At 36.5% G+C, this 22,661-nt stretch overlaps 1 protein-coding gene across 1 annotated transcript in view; it reads left to right on the top strand.

Annotated features, from left to right (window-relative positions):
* The window catches only part of PKHD1 (PKHD1 ciliary IPT domain containing fibrocystin/polyductin), a 685,806-nt gene extending 663,536 nt beyond the window's left edge, over positions 1-22,270 (top strand). The window contains exon 57 of the mRNA XM_044675345.1: positions 21,249-22,270. Within this exon, the coding sequence (XP_044531280.1) occupies positions 21,249-21,691 (443 nt within the window). The 3' untranslated portion in view covers positions 21,692-22,270. The remainder of the gene's footprint in view (positions 1-21,248) is intronic.
* The last annotated feature ends 391 nt before the right edge of the window (positions 22,271-22,661 follow it).

The raw sequence follows: 22,661 nt of genomic DNA, 5'->3' as shown, positions 1-22,661 counted from the left end.
TATCCCTCCTATAGACAACAAGCAATTCCACTGGGTTTTACATATATCACTGATTAAGACCTATTTCCATATTATTAATATTTGTACTAGGGTGGTCATTTAGAGCCTACATCCCCAGTCATGTCCTCATCGAACCATGTGATCAAGCAATTGTTTTTCTTCTGTGTTTCTACTCCCACAGTTCTTTCTCTAGATGTGGATAGCATTCTTTCTCATAAGTCCCTCAGAATTGTCCTAGATCATTGCATTGCTTCTAGTAGAGAGTTCCTTTATTTTAGAATGTGCCAAAGTGTATCAGTCTCTGTGTACAACGTTCTTCAGGTTCTACTCCTTTTGCTATGCCTTAATTCCTGGAGGTCATTCCAGGCCACATGGAATTCCTCCAGTTCATTATTCCCTTTACACAACAGTATTCCATCACCAAGAGATACCACAATTTGTTCAGCTACTTCCCAATGAAAGGGCAACCCCTCATTTTCCAATTTTTTGCCAATACAAAGAGCGTGGTTATAAAAATTTTTACAAGTCTTTTTCCTTATTATCTCTTTGGGGTACAAACCCAGAAGGGGTATGTCTGAATCAAAGGGAAGATGGTCTTTTAAAGCCATTTGGGCATAATTCCAAATTGCCCTCCAGAATGGTTGGGTCAATTCACAACTCGACCAGCAGTGTATGAGTGTCCCAATTTTGCCAAATCTCCTCCAACATTTATTACTTTCCTTTGCTGTCATATTAGCCAATCTGTTAGATGTGAGGTGGTACCTCAGAGTTGTTTTGACTTGCATTTCTCTAATAATGAGAGATTTAGAACTCTTTTTCATGTGCTTATTAGTTTTGATTTATTTATCTGAAAATTGTCTATTCATGTCTCTTGCCTATTTATCAATTGGAGAATGACTTGATTTTTTTCTACATTTGATTTAGCTCCTTAAAAATTTGAGAAATTAGACTTTTGTCAGAGATTTTTGTTATAAAGATGTTTTCTCAATTTGTTGCTTCCCTTCTAATTTTGGTTGCATTGATTTTGTTTCTATAAAAACTTTTTAATTTAATATAATCAAAATTATTCATTTTACATTTTGTAATCCATTCTATCTCTTGCTCAATCTTAAATTCTTTCCTTTCCCATAGATCTGACAGGTAAACTATTCTATGTTCACCTAATTTACTTATAGTTTCCTTCTTTATATTCAGGTCATTCACCCATTCCAAATTTATCTTGGTATAGGGTGTGAGATGTTGATCTAAACATAATCTCTCCCATGTTGTTTTCCAATTTTCCCAACAGTTTTTGTCAAATAGTGGGTTTTTTGTCCCAAAATCTGGGCTCTTTAGGGTTATTGTACACTATCTTGCTGAGGATATTTACCCCAAGTCTATTCTATTGATCCTCCTTTCTGTCTCTTAGCCAATACTACATTGTTTTGTTGACCACTTCTTTGTTGTACAGTTTAAGATCCAGTACTGCTAGGCCCCCATCCTTCACATTTTTTTTTCATTACTTCCTTTGATATTCTTGATCTTTTCTTCTTTCAAATGAACTGTTATAATTTTTTCTAATTCAGTAAAAAGTTTTTTGGTACTTTGATAGATATTATAATGATTAGCAGGTTAACAGGGGTCTAGAGCTGGTATCAGTCTAGCAGGAGGATAGTGTTGGTTGTTAGGATGGAGTGAGCAACCTCAGTTGGGCCCAAAGCTTGTTTATGGAAATATAAGGATCCAAAAACTGAGAACTGAGTGCCCAGTTAAACCTCACTGCTAGCCACAAGGCTCCTTTAAGATATCAGGCAGCCGGCCCCACCCTGCTGAGGAAACAGCCTCTTATTGGCTAATGGCAATCTGGCAGAAAGTGGATGTAGAGCTTCCTGCCCTCAGCTATGGAGCTTGTTCCAGCCCTAACAGCTCAGAATCCCTAGTCTGTTGCCTGTTCTTCTACCCTTTGATGGTAGGGAATTAACCATAGGATTCACTGGTTAAGGCTATGGGATTTATTGGTAACTGGGGAAGGAACAAGGCAATTGTAAGAGGGTTAGGAAATGCTAAAATCTGTTGGTGAGGTTTATCTGTCTAAGGCTGGTAGAAGGTCCTTGGAAAGTCTAGGTAGACCAAGGGCAGGCAGCCCTCGGCCAGAGTGAAGCGGTCTCTGGTTAGGAAATTGAGCTGATCTAATGGCTAATCTTATAGATTATGATAAATAATAATATTGTGTTGCTCTAGTTGTCTGGGTCCTAAATCCTAATTTCCCATGTTCTTACTCCCACCACCCTTTTCAATCCCACTACCCTTTTCCCACCTCCCGGGCCCTAGGGAAGGGATAGATGAGTGGACAGGACAAAGTCAGGTCAGGAAGAACCCAGCTCTGAGTTTCCAGGGCTTTTTATACTCTCAGTTCAACTGCCAGTTGGTATCTGCCAAGTGTCTCATGCCCTCTTCAACATTCCATCCAGGGCAACTGACAGGTTTACCCTAAGGCAGCATGGCAATGCTAAAATCCTATATTACAGTATGGCACTAAATAAGTAAATTAATTTGGGTAGGAATGTCATTTTTTATAATATTATTTCATCCTAGCCATGAGCAATTAATATTTTTTGTAAGAAGGAAAATTTAAGTATTTATAGATATATAGATATATATTAAAATGTGTGGCCGCCAGGAATCAACAATTTAGGTTGATTCCGTAATTAAATCAGACCCAAGTCAGCATCTGGTTGAAGAGTTTATTTACAGTCTGGTAGGTAAAAAGTAGGAATAAAGAGAAAAAGGAAGAGGCTAGTCCAGGCCAAAGGCCTGGACGGAGAGAGAAGAAGGTTATAAAGCTTAATAATGAAGCTGTAAGCCACAAGGCCCAACAGCCAGATAGGCAGAGTTTAGAATTGGCCCAGCAAGGCCAAGGAAGTCAGCCTAACTTACCCATGTGACAATATAGAGCGTAAGCGTTCTGTGGTCTCAGGAGATGCTTCTTCTTCCAGTTGGAGACGGCAACTGCCCCCACAGGAAGTTCACTCACTTAAAGAGATAGTGTCTTTCATCACTTCCTGTGGTCCACCTCTAATTCAAATGGACAAATGGCAGTTTCTACATTGATTAGGACTGCCCTGGGCAGTCCCTTATTCTTGATTTGTTACTTATTGTCACGTGTGGGTAACTCGTCTCCCCTCCCCACTAAGGGAGGTGAGAGTGACATCATTAGCACACCTAGGTTGAGTAGATTTTTGACTATTAATGGGCTGGAGCTAATTCTATTTACACATTTTCTAATTATTTAGATCTAGTTTTAATTGTGTGGAAAGTGTTTTGCATTTGTGTTCATATAATTCCTGTGTGTGTGTCTTGGCAAATAGATTCCTAAATATTTTATATTGTCTAATGTGATTTAAAGTGGAATTTCTCTTTCTAATTCTTCCTGCTGTGATGTGTTGGAGATATATAGAAATACTGATGATTTATGTGAGTTTATTTTATATCCTACAACTGCTAAAGCTGTTGATCATTCCCAGTAGCTTTTTAGTTGATTCTCTAGGACTCTTTAGATAGACCATCATATCATCTGCAAAGAGTGATAGTTTAGTTTCCTCACTACCTATTTTAATCCCTTCAATTCCTTCTTTTTCTCTAATTGCTACTGCTAGTGTTTCTAGTGGTGATAATGGGCATTCTTGCTTCACTCCTGATCTTATTGGGAAGACTTCTAATTTTTCCCCATTGCAGATGATACTTACTGATGGTTTTAAATATATACTGTTTATTATTTTTAGGAAGGACCCTTCTATTCCTATCCTTTCTGGTGTTTTCAGTAAGAATGAGTGTTGTATTTTGTCAAAGGCTTTTTTCTGCATTTATTGAGATAATCATGTGATTTATGTTGGTTTGGTTGTTGATATGGTCAATTATGTGGATAGTTTTCCTAATATTAAAGTTTCCTTGCATTCCTGGTATAAACCCCACCTGATCATAGTGAATAATCCTCATGATCACTTGCTGGAGTCTTTTTGTTAGTATTCTATTTAAGATTTTTGCATCTATGTTCTTTAAGAAGATTGGTCGGTAGTTTTCTTTCTCTCTTTTTAATCTGCCTGGCTTTGGAATCCATACCATATTTGTGTCATAAAAGGAATTTGGTAGAAATCCTTCTTTGCTAATTTTGTCAAATAGTTTGTACAACATTGGGATTAGTTGTTCTTTAAATGTTTGATAGAATTCACTTGTGAATCCACATAGATCTGGGGATTTTTCTTAGGGAGTTCCCTGATTACTTGTTCAATTTCTTTTTCTTAGATGGGATTATTTAAGTATTCAATTTTTTCTTTTGTTAATTTAGACAATTTATATTTTTGTAGATATTCACCCATTTCACCTAAATTTTCATATTTATTGCCATATAGTTGGGCAAAATAGTTCTTAATAATTACCTTAATTTCCTATTAGAGGTGAGGTTGCCCTTTTCATCTTTGATATTGTTAATTTAATTTTCTTCTTTCTTTTCTTAATTAGATTAACCAGTGCTTTATTTTATTTGTTTTTTCAAAGTACTAGCTCCCAGTCTTATTTATTAGTTTAATAGTTCTTTTGCTTTCAATTTTATTAATTTCTCCTTTGATTTTTATGATTTCTAATTTAGTTTTTATGTAGAGATTTTTAATTTGTTCTCTTTCTAATTTTAAGTTGTATGCCCAATTTATTGACCTCTTACCTCTCTAATTTGTTATTATCTGCACTCAAGGATATAAATTTTCCCCTGAATACTGCTTTGGCTGTATCCTATAGATTTTGATGAGTTGTTTTCTCATTGTTGTTCTCTTCAATGAAATCAGTAATTATTTCCTTGATTTGTTCTTTGACCAATCAGTTTTGAAGAATTAGATTATTTAGTTTCCAATTCATTTTAAATCTGCCTTTCCATAAGCCCTTATTGATTATGATTTTTATTGCATGATGGCCTAAAAAACTGCATTTATTATTTCTCCTTTCCTACATTTGCTTGCAATGTTCTTACGACCTAGTACATGGTCAATCTTTGTATACGTGCCATGTGCTGCTGGAAAGAAAGTATATTCCTTTTAATCCCTATTTATTTTTCTCCAAATATCTATAAGCTCTAATTTTTTTTAACATTTCATTCACTTCCCTTACTTCTTTCTTATTTATTTTTTGGTTTTATTTATCTAGTTCTGATAGAGGAAGTTTAAGGTCCCCCACTGGTATGGTTTTACTATCTATTTCCTCCTTAAACTCCTTTAGTTTCTCCTTTGGAAATCTGTCTGCTGTACCATTTGGTGCATATATGTTGAGTATTGCTATACTGCCTTTCATCGCAATGTAATTACTTTCCTTATCTCTTTTAATGAGATCTATTTTTGCTTTAGCTTTGTCTGAGATCATAATTGCTACTCCTGCTTTCTTTGTCTCTGTTGCAGTCCAATAAATTCTGCTCCATCCTCTTACCTTTACCCTGTGTATATCTATCTGCCTCAAGTGTGTTTCTTATAGACAGCATATGGTAGGATTCTGGTTTTTAATCCATTCAGCTATCCAATTCCTTTTTATTGGTAAGTTCATACTATTCACATTCACAGTTATGATTACGGTCTGTGTGTTTCCCTCCATCTTGACTTCCTCCTTAGGTTCTGCCTTTTCTCTTAGCCCTCTTACCCACCCCTCCAACTTTTTGCATTTAGTCAGTTTGTACCCTTTCCCCTTCCTAATATTACTCCCCTTCTGAGCACCTCCCCTTTTATTGATTCTCCTATTACTATAGTGCCTTTTAAACTACCCCCCACCTTCTCCTTTCCTTGTATTGCTTCCCTCCTCACCAGCCCATTTATTATCCTTCTACTTCTCTATAGGGTGTGATACAATTCTCTGCCCCAGTGGATCTGTTTGTTCTTCCCTCTTTGAGTCAATTTCAATTCGTGTAAGAATTGAACCTGTCTCCAACCTCTTTCCAATCAAACCATTGCATTGATCTCTACCCCCTCCCCCAATATGCTTCTTTATGAAATATAAACTTACCCCATTTTGTCTCTTTTCATATTTTCCTCAATTTTTTTCTTTTCTTTTGATTTTGCTTTAGATTCTTGCTGCCTTATAAAGTCATTTGCTTATAGTTTTTGGATTATAATTTTTAAAAACTGAATTTCATCCCTGTCTTTTTGGTCATCCTTCTCCGTCTGGTCTGATTTTCTTTGTAGGTCATCTTTCACATTCTTTGCCTCATTTTTAAGCTGGTCAATTCTGGCTTTTAAAACACTATTTTCTTGTTTTAGTTCATGTGCCTCTTTTTCCAGATGACTTATTTTGCTTTTTAAGTTCTTTTCCCAATTGTGTTCAGTCTCTCTTAATTATTTTTTGAATTGTATTTTGAGTTCTTCCAAAGCTTATGTCCAGTTCACTGGAATTTCTGTGTTTTTGTTTGGTGTTCCTTGATCCTCTTCTGTTCTGTTTGCTCTTTCTTCATTATCTGGATAGAAGCTGTTGATTGTAATTTCTTTTTTCTTTTTCTGTTGTGTACTCATATTTTTTTTTCTTATTTCCTCCCTGTCATTGGCTATAAACTTGCTCCTTTGTTTATTTACTAGATCTGTGGGTTTGGGCTGTTCTGTCCTGAAGGGACTTCATCTCTGCTCTACTGATTGACTAGATTAGGCTGATGGTGTAATAATGAGTAATAATCTGATGTCAGATCTTCCCCAGCTGGCAGCAGAAGCTGAAGGTGTAGGTACAGGGGTAGAGGCAAAATGGAGCTGTGCTTCCCACCCTCTTATCAAGGTATTCTGCAGTGGTTGGAGCCTTTGTCCTAGAAGCATAGTCAGCAAGGCTCTCAGAGCATTCAGTGGGTGAGGGGTGTTGGAGATTGAGCTTCCCTGCCCTATAAAGGCTTCTTATCTGCCTTATTGATAAGATTAAGCCAGGACAGAGCTTATTGAGGGAGTTTATTTGTGGAACCTGATGTGCCCTGCTTGAGAAGGTGGGGAGGGGCAAGATGGAGAGTATTGTCTGCAACTAGGCTGCCCTCTCCATGCTTCTCCTCCAGCTGCCTCCCTGCCGACTGTGGTCAGTGCCCTGAACCTGGTGCAGCTGTGCCAGGAGGCACTCCCTTGGGCTGGCGCCCTCTCCCGAGACCACCAGAGACTCAGCACAATAAGAGGGGGAGGTGTCCTGGGACTTTCTTTCTTCCTTTTCCTTAATTCCAAGAATTCAGCTTTTTTTTTTTTTTGCATACCTTTTAAGTTGAATCCTGCAGGAGTGTCCCCCAGCTGTATCTTGTTGTTAGATCCGGTTTTCTGTCCCCTCAAAGCACTTTGTTTTTGATTGGTGTGGAAGGGTTTTCACAGAGGTTTGGACTTTTGCTGCATCTAAGTGGCCATCTTGACTCCACCCCCATGAACATATGTTTTTGTTATTAACGGGATTAACAAAGTTTAGATTGTCCTACTATTAACCCAATCCTACATTTTTCATACAAATCTAACCTGGTCATGGTATATAATCTTTGTGAAATGCTTTTATAGCCTCTTTTCGGTTTTTTTTTAAACCCTTGTACTTCGGTGTATTGTCTCATAGGTGGAAGATTGGTAAGGGTGGGCAATGGGGGTCAAGTGACTTGCCCAGGGTCACACAGCTGGGAAGTGGCTGAGGCCGGGTTTGAACCTAGGACCTCCTGTCTCTAGGTCTGACTCTCACTCCACTGAGCTACCCAGCTGCCCCTATAGCCTCTTTTCTAATATTTATTTTTTCCCATTAATGTTCATTAGTGATATTGGTCTATTGTTTCCTTGTCTGTTTTTCTGTTCTCTCATTTGGATATCAAAACCATATGTGTAAATGTGTTTATTTCCAAAAAAGTCAACTCTTAGATTTATTTGATTCATATTTTCTTTTAATTTTATCTATCTCTCCTTTAATTTGGGGGATTTATCTTTAAGTATTTGGTTTTTTTTAATTTGTTAGTTTTCCATTTTTCAGGTAGAAACCCAATCTTTGTTCCTTCCTTCATTCTTTCATTCCTTCATTTGTTCATTCATTCATTCCTTTCTTACTTCCTGCCTTTTTACCTGCCTTCCTTCCTTTTTTCCTTAATAAAAGGAAAATAGGAAAATCCTCTTTATCTCATTACAAGACACTGGAGCCACTTTCCCCCTGAGGGCTGCTTTGACTTGCATGCCAAATTTCTTGGTATACTGTCTCATTGTTGTCATTTTCTTTAATGAAATTATCTTTTTTTGTTATTATTTGTTCTTTGATCCATCAATTCTTTAAGGAGGAAGTTAGTCCGAAGTTGATTTGTTATACTTTTCAGAAACCCTTTATTTGATATTATTTTCTTTCAGTGGGGAAGTAAACGCGGTTCCATATTTCTGCTTTTCTTCATTTATGCAATATTAAATCTTATTCATGGTCAAGTTTTGTAAAAGTCTTTTGCACAGCTGAGAAACATTCATATTCTTTTATATCCTTATTGAGTCTTTGCCAGAGGTCTATAATATATAACTTTTCCAAAATTCAATTCATGTTCTTATTTTCCTCAATTTCTTTTATTGGTTAGATTTACCTAGAGCTTGAAGAGGATACTTTAGGGTCTCCCAATTTTCCTTTATGTTTTTAGATGTTAATTCAGTTTTTATATGTTAACTAGAAATTGCCTAATAGTATATCGTAACTTTCAACAAAATGCTGTTTCCCTATTTATCTCTTCAAGTTAAATAAAATTTTGCTGTTGCCCTGTCTTAAATCTTAATCTTTACTCCTGTTGTTTTTTACTTTAAGTGAAACATACAGGATTCTGCTACAATTTTTCTTTTAATTCTATGTGAATCTTTATGTTTCAAGTATACTTTTTGAAAAAATATATATACATATATATATTACATTCTTCTATCATCTCCATTTTATGGGTGTCTTTATGCCATTCACATCTAGAGTTGTGATAATTAATTTTGTATTTTCCTCCAGTCTATTTTCATATATGTATACACACACACACACACATATTTGTCTTTTTCCTCCACATCACTCTTTATTATAAATTCTTACCTTTTCTTTTAAACTTCTCTTCAAGATCCTCTTTCTAAGCTTACAGTTTGTTTTTTCTAATAACTTCTCCCTTCATTAACTATTTTACCTATTATTCTCTCATTCCCTTCTTCTTGCTCCTTCCTATATCCCTTTCATGTATTTATATATCAAATTCTGTGTGTGTGTGTGTGTGCACATATGTATTCCACCTCTTTGAAATATTTTGATGAAAATAAAGGTCAAGTAATGTCCATTCAATCTAGGAAAATAGAGACAAGGTTAAGAGGCATAGCTGGGGGTTAAACGAATAAATGTGAATAGTTAGATACTTTGATAGATGTGTTATATTGAAGTCATGGACATTTCTTCTACAGATTCAGTTCAGTCTGTGAGCCTAACTTGCTCAAATCTATGACTTACTATTGACTCAAAGATAATGTATCTGTTGATTTTTTAAATACTTTCTCAAATTGGCTCTGATCTTTCAAAAAAATTAAACATTACTCTCCCTCAAAAATTGTGCAATGTAGGCGGGGGAGGGGGCGGGGGGGTGCAGCTGGGTAGCTCAGTGGATTGAGAGTCAAACCTAGAGACAGGAGGTCCTAGGTTCAAATCCGGCCTCAGACACTTCCCAGCTGTGTGACCCTGGGCAAGTCACTTGACCCCCATTGCCTATCCTTACCACTCTTCTACCTATGAGCCAAGACACAGAAGTTAAGGGTTTAAAAAAAATTGTGCAATGTAAACAAACTGACCTTCTTTCTATTCCTTAACCTAACTCCCATCTCAGTGCTTTTGCTTTATCCGTCCAACTTGGTATCTTTACTATTCACCTCATAGAGTTCCTTTCATAACTGAAGATATAGCTCAGTTCCACAAAAAGACTAATATGGAAAAATGACTGCACATGTAAAATTTTCATCACATCATACATCATCTCAGGGAGAGGGCAGGGAGAGAAAGTGAGGGAGGAAGAGTTAAAAGGAAGAAGACAATTTGGATCTCACAAGCTAAAAAAAGATGTTGAAATTGTTTTTATATGTAAATGGGGAAAAGAAAATATTACTTAAAAATTAATATTAAATAAATGTTGCAAAATCAATAGCCCTTCTTACTTTGTTGAAGGAATAGACCATATGTAATTTGATTCTCTTAAACTGATTTTAAGTTACTTTATTTTCTCCATCAATGTACCTGACATTTTAAAATAACAGGACCACAATTTGGAAAAAAAAAAAAAAGAAGAAGATATAACTGTGGTGCCATCTTCTGAATAAAGCTTTTCTGATCCTCCATCTGCTCTGTGCTCTCTTCCAAACTACCTTTAAAATTTTTCATTTATGATATACTATATAGGTTATGTTTATACTACATGATATCTTTCTGTCTCCTATATATCTATCTCCTTACTATCTCTTCTATTAGGATATAATTTCAGTACCTGCAGAGATTGTTTAATTCTTTGCATTTTAATCACCATTATTGTGCCTGGAATATAGTGTTGTTTAACAGATATTTGTTGATTGATTGATCATAAACCAATTATATCCACCTCTCCTGCCATTTTTGTACATATCTTCACAAAAATCAGTAACAGGTGTCTACTCATCATACTATTGGAAGGTTCAAAGAAAAATTTCATGGACTACTAAAAGCATTTAGTGGCTTGAAGTCTCTTTGTTGCTATCACAATCTATGTTTTCGATAATTTGAAGCAATAATCAAGCACAACCATATTTCCATGTGATAAAAAATGCCAACAATATCATATAGTAGGAGACTATTGAGAAATAATATTATTTGACATGGCTTGTGTTTTTTAGAATAAACCCTAGGTTTTATCTTAACCTTTTAAAACAAGAAGTGAATAGTCTTTGAAGATTACCTAATATCTTCACTTTTCCTGATGTCCATCATAAAAATGGAATAATATTCAGAATCTCTGGGTTATGAAGGGTTATTGTTACTAACTTTATGTCCTTGACAAAAATCTCATCACCTTTCAAAACCTTGTTTTCCTGTTCTTTAAAATTGGAGTAATAATCCTTTCTGTTGTATATGTGCATAGACACTGTGTGGTGAAAGTGAAAGTAGGTAGGTAGGAAGGTAGGACGAATGGGAGAAAGGAGAGAGGAAGGTAGAGGAAGGGAAAGGAAGGTAGCGGGAAATTGACCAGAGTCCTTCAGGGGCTCCAATAAATGATCAGAGAGCAACTTTAGGGTTTAGAATAGCTAGGATTTATTTAAATTAAAAAGGGGAAGGTTTAGGAAAAACTAGGAGGTAAAAGGGAAAAAGGTGCCAGGAGAGAGTTCTGCAGGGCTCAGCCTCCAGGCTCCAGAGAGCTAGCAAGCCCTCCATGGTAGAGAGAGCTAAGCTTCCAGGGTCAAAAGAGAGAAAAGGTGCCAAACTTTCTCTTTTATACTTTTCCTGACACCTCCCACAAAGGAAGTGGAATTGTCAAGGGAAGTTGTAGCAGAGAGAGTCCTGGGAGCTGTAGTCTTCCAGGGCTTATAACAATTTCAAATGACACAACACACATAGGTACATAATGCATGTATACATTTTAACAGCAACATATTTGTATGTTTGCATGTGTGTTTGCCAGACCTAATCATTTCATAAATATAGGGAGTTTCTATCAATGCAGATAAAAGCCTTCTCTGCTCTTTCCAGTCTTGAGGAATTGTTTGTTTCTGACAAGTTAAGTGACATATCTAGGGTTCTATAACCAATATCTATCAGAGGCATTAATTTGAACTCTGCTCTTTCTGGCTTCAAGGTTGGGTATCTACTACTATCCCATAATAGCATATGCTATAAATGTCAAGTTTTATTATAAAGGTATAGAGTAGTATAAGGTGATAGGGAGGGAGAGGCATAATGTATCAAATCTGAAATCCTTGAAAATTCCATTTACTACATGCTTTACAATATCCCCTTAAATCTCATTGCCTGTTTTAATGTTAATGGAACTATTTTGATTTTGATTTTTGTGAGGCCTCACTGGTGTAATTTACTCTATCTGTTAAGAGGATGGATATTGAGAATAGTCTCCTGGCTCCAGATTCCATAAAAAACAATCTATCCAGGCACATTCCTTGGCTAACTGTTGGAGTGATGCTAATCTCTTAGATAATCTAATATGGCTATCTACATGAATCTTATCAATGCCACTTAAGTTAACTATGTTAAGCAGTCAACAATGCCTTGGTGTTTTATTAAGCTACATTTTTTATGTAGTGGCTTATTAATAAATTATTAGAGAAGAAACAAGGAGAAGAGTTCCCATGGAAGCTTTTGAATTAAAGAGGGATGTGAAACCAAACAGACCATTTTACCAGAAGACAGAATTACAGATAGAAGAGATCTATTTTGTGAATCTTCCCCTGGGAAACAGCAGATTTGTTTCCTGATTTTTCTGAGCTTCGTATAAGCTTAACAGCATAGTTTCCAGACATGTAGTGAGGCCAATGTCGCTGGATCACAAAAGATGTAAATACTTGAAGGAGTAAGGAGAAAACAGGAAACATGGAAAGGGGCTAATTTATGAAATGCTCTAAAAGCCAAACAGATTTTTTTATTTGATCCTGGAGGTAATAGGAAGCCACTGGTTTAATGAGGATATGAAATGATAAGGTACTGACTTTTGGGAGATCACTTTAACAATTGAGTTGAGAATGGACTCAAGTAGTGAGAGACTTGAGTCAGGAAATCCCATCACTAAACCATTGCAATAGTACAGTCGTGAAGTGATAAAGGCTTGCACCAGGGTGATGGTTGTGTCAAATGAGAGACAGGGACAAGAGATGTTAAAAAAATTGACATGGAGGCATTTGCAACACATTGGATGTTAGGGGTGTGATGAGAGAAAGTGAGGTCTCATTAACTCCTTGTCAGTGATGTGCTGGAGCCAGCACCCAAAAAGTTGGAAAGCTTGTTAAATTTTCAGTTTGATTTGTAAACAATTAGCAAAGACTACAATTCTGGGCACAATTTATTATTTTAATTGTCTAGATTTAAGAAAAAGAGGGAGAAAATGTCAATAATGCAGACTAAACTTAAAAGCATGCCCTGTGTACATTTGTCTTCCCAGGGAGTCATTTATTGAATATTTACCAAAAAACTGTTGTGCCCAAACAAATCAAATAAATATTAAAATATTAAATATCAAAACAATCTCAAACAAATATTGTATATAGTAAAAGTAAAATTAAAAGTGATTCTCTAAGACACGGATGTTTACAACCCTAAGGGTATGTCAAGACTTTTCCTCATTTGACAAATGAAAAACTGTAGCTATGAGAGATTATCCTCTGTATCCACTGATCATTTAACATTTCAGTCCTTACCCAGTTCTCTCTTTTGAACTAGAGGTTCAAAATATAGTAGGTTGTATAATATCGATGGATAGGTAAGAGATGCAGTGGATAGAGTACCAAGCTTAGAGTCAGAAAAATATCATATTGAGTTCAAAGTTGACCTCAGACACTAATTAGCTGTGTGACCTTCAACAAATCACTTTAACACTGTGTGCCTCAGTTTCTCATCTGGAAAATTAATTGGAGAAGGAAATGGCAAATTATTCCAGGATCTTTGCCAAGAAAATCCACATGGGGTCATGAAGAGCTGGACATAACTGAAATGAGTGAACAACCACAATATATATAATATTGTTAGGCAAAAAGAAGCATACAAATCATCTTGGCTGTCCTTTACAAGGTGAATGAAGTTCTCTATAATTTTTCAGATAAAATATGCATAGTATCTTCAAAAACAAATACACTCTCTTTAGTGGTTATAGTTGTTAATGCTTTCATTGGTTTAAAAAATGTCAAGTGATTATAATAAAAAAAATTTAAAGACACCATGCATGATGCATGTGTTTGTACCTGAAAAGTGGGGAAGAGATAGGAAATGTAAGTGACCTCAGAGTTCATCTGAGGTTATCAGTCCACAGATGAACAAATGGAGGCCCAGAGAAGTGAAATGATTCCCCTAGGTTCCCTAGATAGTAAAGAACAGAATGAAGATTCAATCCTAAATGATTTAACTAGAAATCCAGAACTCTTTCTACTGTACTTGACTGTGTCTGGTTGTGGGAAACTGACAGGTTATCCCGGGTGGTCATGGAAGGGTACACAAAGTGAGCCACTGCCTTCCTGGGTAGTACAGAAATGGATCACCCACATCTTTTCCCCTCAAGGGCACCCTAAACCCCTTTATCATTACATCTCTAAGACTTGGCCAGGTTACATCACACCATTCCCATAGCTGGGATTTGTTTTGTTGTTGTGGGATTTTAAAAAAATAGTGAGGATTATATAAGACACAGGAAGAGGTAAGTTGGAATCCCATCTTTTTATTTTAATGAGCATGTGACCCCCAAGGCAGTAGTGGGGTAGGATGGGAGGGAGAAGGAGGGAGAAACATGCCACTGATTTCTATGTTTTGATACTCACTATCCTCCTTTCCCCAAAACCCAAGTGTTCAGCTGTGTGCCTTAGGACACATATCTGCTATAAATTCATTTTTTATCTAATTTGTCTGAGATCTAAGCTTCCTGTGGAGGTCTGAGATCAAAGGATCTGATTCCTTCTGATGTTGGCTCTGACATATAATGTGTGCTGACTTAGTTCTGTCTATAAACTCGCAGTGGGAGGCTGCCATTCTCCCTTGGCACCTTTACATAGTGAACTTTCATTTCAGCTGGGGAGTCTGTCAGGTATGTTGCTGATTGGAGCTGCCATGTAAATAATTCATGTGGAGATTTTTTTTTAAATGTGTTTTTGGTCTGCAAAGGAAATCCAATCCTATATCAGCCTTTTATGAATAGCTTCAGATTTGAAGAAGAAAAGAAAGGGGGGGGGGGGGAAGATTTCCAATGCTTTCTCTCTAAACAGGGATAACACTACCTTTAATGATTAGAACATGGATGGTTTATGGTCTGAGTCTTCTTGTTGAATAAGTTGGTTTTATTGAGGGGAAAATTAAAGTGATGGTAATTTTTTTGGGGGGGAGGGACATTATCTCTACTTGCTCATATTCCCTCCCCTTTTTTGTCCTTTTTCCCAATATGTTAGCAATTTTGGAGTTGACCCCAGGCAGACAACCCAGTTGCTACAGGAGTACCTGGAATAGCCAGCTGAGCCCTTCATTGGTCAATCACCTGGACATAGCTAGAGCAAAAAGCAATTCTAGGGCCACTGCTTGTAGGAAGAAATTTTATATCCAGGGCAACTCTGACTTAAAGAGAGCAGTACTTAACTATTAGCAGGGGGAAAAATAGTCTTAACAGGGCACTTGAAATTCACCTATTAAGGAAAAACAGTTGGGTGTCCTAAATCCATAGAAGCTATATTTTAAGAGTACTGATGCATTGTTAATCAGATATTTTATAAGGGAAGTCTAGAGTAATTGTCAACACACTGGGTAAGCTTGGAAAAATAAAGTTACTGAGTTTGCAGAAATGATAGCCCACCCATCCCAACCCCCTCTTCCCACTCCAGACTCAGTGGACTGCGAATGACACACTGACCACTTGGGACATTGTCCTGATAGTTAGGAGGAACCTAGTCCTTCTCTATATAGAATGAGCCTTAAATGTCCAACATGTAACAGTTATAAATACTTCAAATGGGCAATTGACCAAATGATATTAAAAGTGAGTTTTGTCAACTTACTGTGGGATTTTGTGTTAGGTTAGCACAAATGCAATGAATCTAAGAAATGGCTGCATAGATTGTGAAATCTGAATGTAATGGATTATATTATGTTACTAAAAATGACAAATATTGGAAATATAAAGAAACTAAGGGAAACCTAGTCAGAGATGAAAAGAGAAGAATAATACACACTGATTACATAAAAAATAACAACTGCAAAATCAAGAGAAAAAAGTGTCCAAGCAAAATAAATCCAAAGGGAACTCAAAAGCAGAGGATGTTTATATTAGCATAGATGCATAATTTACATATATTAAACCAATTGTAAACAATGTGGAGTTTGTAATTTTGCACATGATTTTTTTATGCATCTGTTTATTTAAATGTTTTTATTGAAGGTGGTAGTTACTAAGTATATGATAAAATAAACAAGTAGAAAAAATGAGAATAAAGTTGTGGCTTGATAAGAAACAAAAAAAATTTATTTTGGTCAGGGTAATATTTTGTAGTATATTTACAATAAATGCAAAAAAATGAGTTAAGGAACTTAGAAGTGAGGTAAAGTAAAAGCCAATTATGGGTTTTGTATATGTCAGAAAATTATGGCCTATACATAAACTATATTAGTGATATATAAAATGGATGTTAAATTTTCACTATATAATAGACTTTAGAAATAGTGTTATAATACTATAATGGGCAAATGATCAAATAATTTGAAAGAGAGTTTTGTCAATTTACTGTGGGATATGATTTTAGTGAAGTGCTTAAGAAATTATGTTGGTAAAGATAAACTTTTATAGGATATTTACAATAAGTATTTATAAAAGTACAATGAAAGGGATTAATGGATTTATTTATTTGTTTGCTTGTTTTTAAGACCTTTACCTTCCATCTTGGAGTCAATACTGCGTATTGGCTCCAAGGCAGAAGAGTGGTAGGCAATGGGGGTTAAGTGACTTGCCCAGGATCACACAGCTAAGAAGTGTCTGAGGCCAGATTTGAACCTAGGGCCTCCCATGTCTAGGCCTAGCTCTCAATCCACTGAGCCAAATAAATTAAAAAGTCATGGGAGCTACACATGTCAGAAAATTATTGTTTTGTTTTGTTTTATGGAGTGAGACAGTATGTGTCAGAGTACAAGATTAGGATTTAGAGTTGAAGTATTTGGGTTCAAATCTTGCCTGTTTGAAACTTAAGCAAGTCATTCAACTGCTTTTGACCTTTTTCCCTCAACTGTAAAATAAGGAGCTTGGATGACTTGAGTTTTATATTCACTTCATTTCAAAATTTGTGATCCTCTGAGTAAAAAGAAGATTGAATGCTTGTGGTAAGATCTGTTGGATCCATGGAAACATGGGAGAGGTGAAAGCCTTAGCAGCTGGAATTCCATGTATTGCCTGTTAGAGATGGGTGAAGGAATAAAATACAGAAAGTAACAAAAGTGTCTTAAATTAGGTCATAGATAGGTGAAGAGAAAATGAACATATCATAAAATAAGAGGCAGACTTATGGAACAGAGTACCTGTGTGAGAAACCAATAAGAGAAACAGTCTCAAATAGATAAAAATCAGAAATTCCTCTTTTGACCCCTTTTGTGATCTTTGTGATTTCTTGTTGAAAAGTATTGTGGCCTTATTGAAAAGCTTTAAGTTCCTAGCTAACCAGCCATTAAAAGGTTAACATTCTTCCCCTTTGGTCAAAAATGCAGGCAAGGCTGAAACCTTGGTTTAGCTGGGACATTTGCCCCTGAGAAAAGTATTCTCAGACTTGGCTTGGTGATAAATATAGCTGAAAGTCCAGCCTGGTTCTTATCTTCACCTTGAAGCTTCTAAGCCTGTTGTATTGTCTGTGTTAAAAATACAGCTCTGTATTTTTAAACTATCCTTGTGCTTTTGGGTGAAAGGGAGGTTGAATTTCTTATATGATAAACTTGTGACTCAATGGCACTTCAGAGAAGCAGCTATGAGTTAACAGTCAAGATCATCTCCTGTGTCCCATTATTTCCTTATCAATTAAGCCATCCTTATCAGATTATCAGAGATGATAGATAGATCTTGAGATATCTGGACTTACTATTGTGGAAAACTGAAAGTAAAATTTGGAAAGGGAATTTGGATAGTGTTTAAGGCTTCCTTTGTGAAAGCCTGGTCCTGTTGTCTCATTAGGCTATGAAGGTGACTCTGGTTTCTTAAAGCCTGGGACACTATATTGAGTTTGAGAGAATAGTTATAGAGGTTGAAAAGGTGATCAGTTTTTTCACGTGATTCCACAATATTTGATAACAAAGGCTTTCTACACAAGTAGCCAGCCATCTTGAATGTATATACTTTTAAAGTAAAGATGCATCAGTGAGAATTAAGGGACTCTCATTTAAGCCAGCAAACATTCCTTCTCTGTGACTAAAGTGGCAGGTGAAGAGGACTCTGAAATGGAAGGTGGGAAGGTGGAAAAAGCTGCTTAGTCAAAACTTTGGTAAGACAATTAAATATAATCACCATGTAGGTCTCAGCCAAACAATTCCTCTTTGATTGGAGAGACAGTTAGCTTCATTGGCCAAGTGACACCTAGAACCCAAGATATTCCTGTGTAATTCTATGTATGTTTTAATTTAAAAAATTATTCTGAGAAGGGACCTGCATGTTTCACTAGATTGCCTGTGGGATCATGATAAAAAAAAAGGTGAAGAGCTTGTGTTCTAATTGCAACCTCTCCTGATCCCTGACCCAACTGCTATCATCCTCCTTAAATGATTATTGGAGTTTTCTTGGCAATGATACTAGAGTGGTTTGGCTTTTCATTTTCTAGTTCATTAAGGCAAGCAGAGGTCAAGTGACTTTCCCAGAGTCAAACTGTTGTGAGTATCTGAGGCCAAATTTGAACCCAAGTCTTCTGAACTCCAGGCCCAACACTTTATTCACTAAATTACCCAGCTGCCTCTGTACTTATGTGAAGATTTCCCAAATTATCTTGAATATATTTCCTTTTTATTAATTTGCATATATTCTCTTTATATTTTTATGCTAATATCTGAACTTATCTCTCCTCTCTAACCATTGTATAAATTCTTTGAGATATGAAGCTGTGTCTTACTTTGAATTTCTATCTCCATCTCTTAGCAGAATGCCTAGAAAGTGCTTAATAAGTGCTTCATTTCTCTACCTTTGTGTGGACATACAGCCAGTCAACATAACCTGTCATTTAGATGTCTGAAATGTCTTTAAAATCAATTCCTTATCTATTTTCACTACTACTTAACTTGGTTCAGGCACCCACCTCTTTTTGCTTACATTATTATAATAATAGTCTGCTCACATGTCTCCTCATCCAAATATTGTCAGATTGATTTTCCAGAATATACATTTGATCGTGGCCTGCCCTTCTCCAAAATTCTTTAGAGACTCTCTACTACCTTCAGAATAAAGTCAAAACTTGGAGAATGTTCAGAACCTACCAAAATATGTCTTGAACCTCCCTTTCTAACTTTGTGTCTAGCATTCCTCTTTATATTCCCTATGATAAAGTCAAACTGGATTAGTAGTCATTCCCTTAGGATGCCATGTATTTTCCTGAAATTTCTCATTTTTCTCAATTTGCCCCTTCCCCTGGAATATTAAAACATTTTAATTCCCATGTTTCAGTCAAAATTTTTGTTCAAACTTTACCTGTTTCATGAAACCATCCCACATCTCTCCAACCAAAAGTAAGCTCTGTCTTTAATGGCATCCTATGGTATGTGTCTTGCACATTTCCTATAGGATTTAACCAATTTCCTCTAAGAAATAAACAAGAAAATGAGGCATTTATTTTTGCACATGTCTTGTCACCTCAACCCTATAAAGTGTCTATAGGACATAAAAATGAAATATGCTCCTTTTGTTTTCCTGCTAGCAGCTAACAAAGAGACAGCTACCTGAAGAGTCTTTGGTATATACTTTTGAATTGAAATTAAATAAAATATAATCCCAAGAATTTATAGGTAGAATTAACTCAATACTCAATTTAATGGTGTACTCATTAAAATGAGGAAGGGTGCTAGATCATCTTAAATGTCTCCCTGATTAACTTCTTGAAGGAGATGTTGTTCAGTCTTGACTGTTTCTCTGTGATCCCATTTGGGATTTTCTTGGCAAAGATCCTGGAGTGGTTAGCTGTTTCCTTCTCTGGCTTATTTTACAGATGAAGAAGATGTTGGGAGGAATTAAGATTGAATATTGATAGTGGTAGATTCAATCCTCCTTGAAGCAAAAATTAGTATTTAAATGTTTAATTTTTTTCTCTCCCACAATTTTTCCCCTCTGATGACCTATTTCTATAGTTGTAATGAAAGTTCCAAGTAAAATGCAATTTTAAAAATTGCTTTATAACTTTTCGGGAATATCTACATGTAAAAAGGGGAGCAGGGAACGAAAACTCTGAGTAATCAATCAACTGATCCATACTCAACAAGCATTAAGAACTTACAATGTATCAGACATTGAGCTAGACCCTGGAAATTCAAATACAAAAATGACACAAGTCATCAAGGAACCTAAATTCTCTCAGGGGGACATAATATGTACACCTGTTGAATATGTATGTATGTATGTATACATATATGTGTGTAATTACATATATGTGTGTGTATCTAACTATACATACACACATAAATACATAGGCATACACATATATACATATACACATGCATGTGGGTGTGCATATAGACAGAGATAAATAGACACAGACAGAGGTAGATAGAGACAGATAGATGGATGGATAGATGCATGGATAGATGGATAGATAGATATATTGATAGATAAATACATAGATAAACAAATGGATGGACAAAGAGATTAATGGATAGAGATAGATGAAGTAAAAAAAAAAATTTTTTTTTAAACCCTTACCTTCCGTCTTGGAGTCAATACTGTGTATTGGCTCCAAGGCAGAAGAGTGGTAAGGGTAGGCAATGGGGGTCAAGTGACTTGCCCAGGGTCACATGGCTGGGAAGTGTCTGAGGCCAGATTTGAACCTAGGACCTCCCATCTCCAGGCCTGGCTCTCAATCCACTAAGCTACCCAGCTTCCCCCTGAAGTAAAATTTTTGAAGCAAGCTAGGCATTAAGAATTGGGCAGCTAGGTGATCCAGTGAATAAAGTGCCAGTCCAGGAGTCAGGAAGACTCCTCTTCCTTTTAAATCTGGCTTCAAACACTAGCTATTTGACCCTGGGCAAGTCACTTAACCCTGTTTGCCTCAGTTTACTCATCTGTAAAATGAACTGGAGAAGGAAACAGCAAATTACTCCAATATCTTTACCAAGAAAATCTCAAATAGGGTCCCAAAGAGTCAGACAGAACTGAAATGGCTTAATGGCAACAAAACCATGAGGAGAGACGGAAGTAAGGGATGAGGGAGGGGTGGAAATAGGAAACAGAGAGCTATTCATAAGGAATAGTAAGAAAGGATTTGATTGGACCACAGAACGCATAAAGGTGAGTGATGTGTTGTATAGGGTTGGAAAGGCAAGTTGAGGCAAAGCCTGTGAAGGGCTATAAATAAAGTCACTTCTTCCTTTATTCTCTTTTACAGATATAAGACAGAAAGTCATCCAGGGCAAGCTGAACCAATTGTCTTACCAACAGTCCCTGAATGGATTATCAAGGAGGACAATCAGGACTGGGCATCTGGAGGGAGGGAGGGGGGAAGAGGGAGCTGTCCCAATGGATGTCATTGCTCACCTTCCATCCCAAGGCCATGTCCTCTCTAGTGGCACTCCAGCTCAGCAGGTACCGATTCAAGAAGTGAGAGACTGGAAAGATGGTCAGGCTCAGTTACTTGGATATCACCTTGCAGAACAAGATCAGCTTCTAGTGTTATATCCTAGCTTTGATCAAGAGGGGCAAAGGCTACCAGAGCAGAGGCATGCTGGCAGAAAGAATGGCCACTTGGGTTACTACTGGGATAGGAAAGCAGAAACAGAGTCTTTCCATCCACATTCACTACAGCAGGCACCTATTCAGGGACAGTTGTGATCAGGTAGAAGCCTGAGCATTTGAGTATGAAAATGAAAATATTGCCAATCCATCCAGATTTAGAGCAGGATCAGAGGAAATCTGACACATTTGTGAAGCCTGGAAGAGAACAATAAAATTCTGAATTTTTGTTTGAGCTTTAAAATACAGAGCCTGGAATGCTTTAAATAGTTCTATAGCTTCTCTTCTATTCCATCATTGCCCAACCCACATCCAGCAAAGTTCTGGGAATATAGTAGATGCAATAAATACCCAGTTCATTGATAGAAAGATAATATATGGTCTTAATAAGGATGAATGAACATTTCATTCAACAAGTCAACTAGCATTTATGATGCACCTACTATGTGTCATAAAATCAGAGAAATATCATATCAGGAGGGATTTCTATGAAGGCTCTTAAGTTAATTCACACACACACACACTCACAGATCAATAGAAAAAGAAATGAGAGGATGTGCCGTTGTTATAGATGTAAGCACATAGTGAAACATCCTGTAAGAGTATTTGAAGAGGGGGACAGCTAGGCGGCTCAGTGGATTGAAAGCCAGGCCCAGAGGTCCTAGGTTTGAATATGACCTCGAATATCTCCTAGCTGTGGGACTCTGGGCAAATCACTTAATCCCAAATACCTAACGTTACCTTTCCTCTGTCTTGGAACCAATACACAGTATTGATACTGAGATAGAAGGTAAGGGTATTAAAAAAAAAGTATTAGAAGGACAAGAAAATGCTTCTATCTCTAATCTGCCAGAACTTACCTGGTAGCTTCTTGTTTTTTTTTGTTTTTTTTTGTTTGTTTTACAAGCTGATTATATTTCATGCTAAGAATATAATAATTATCCCACGTCTGTAGCAGTGTAAACTTATTAGGTTTGTGCCTCATGAAAATTTGCATGCGAGATTTGATATTTTCTTGAGTTTCACTAGGATTTGGGGAAGTGTGTGAAAGCCAACAGTTGAGGAGATA

This window comes from Gracilinanus agilis, chromosome 4, assembly GCF_016433145.1.
Source record: "Gracilinanus agilis isolate LMUSP501 chromosome 4, AgileGrace, whole genome shotgun sequence".
NCBI classification, from domain to species: Eukaryota; Metazoa; Chordata; class Mammalia; order Didelphimorphia; family Didelphidae; genus Gracilinanus; species Gracilinanus agilis.
This window is presented reverse-complemented; position numbering and strand designations above follow the sequence as displayed.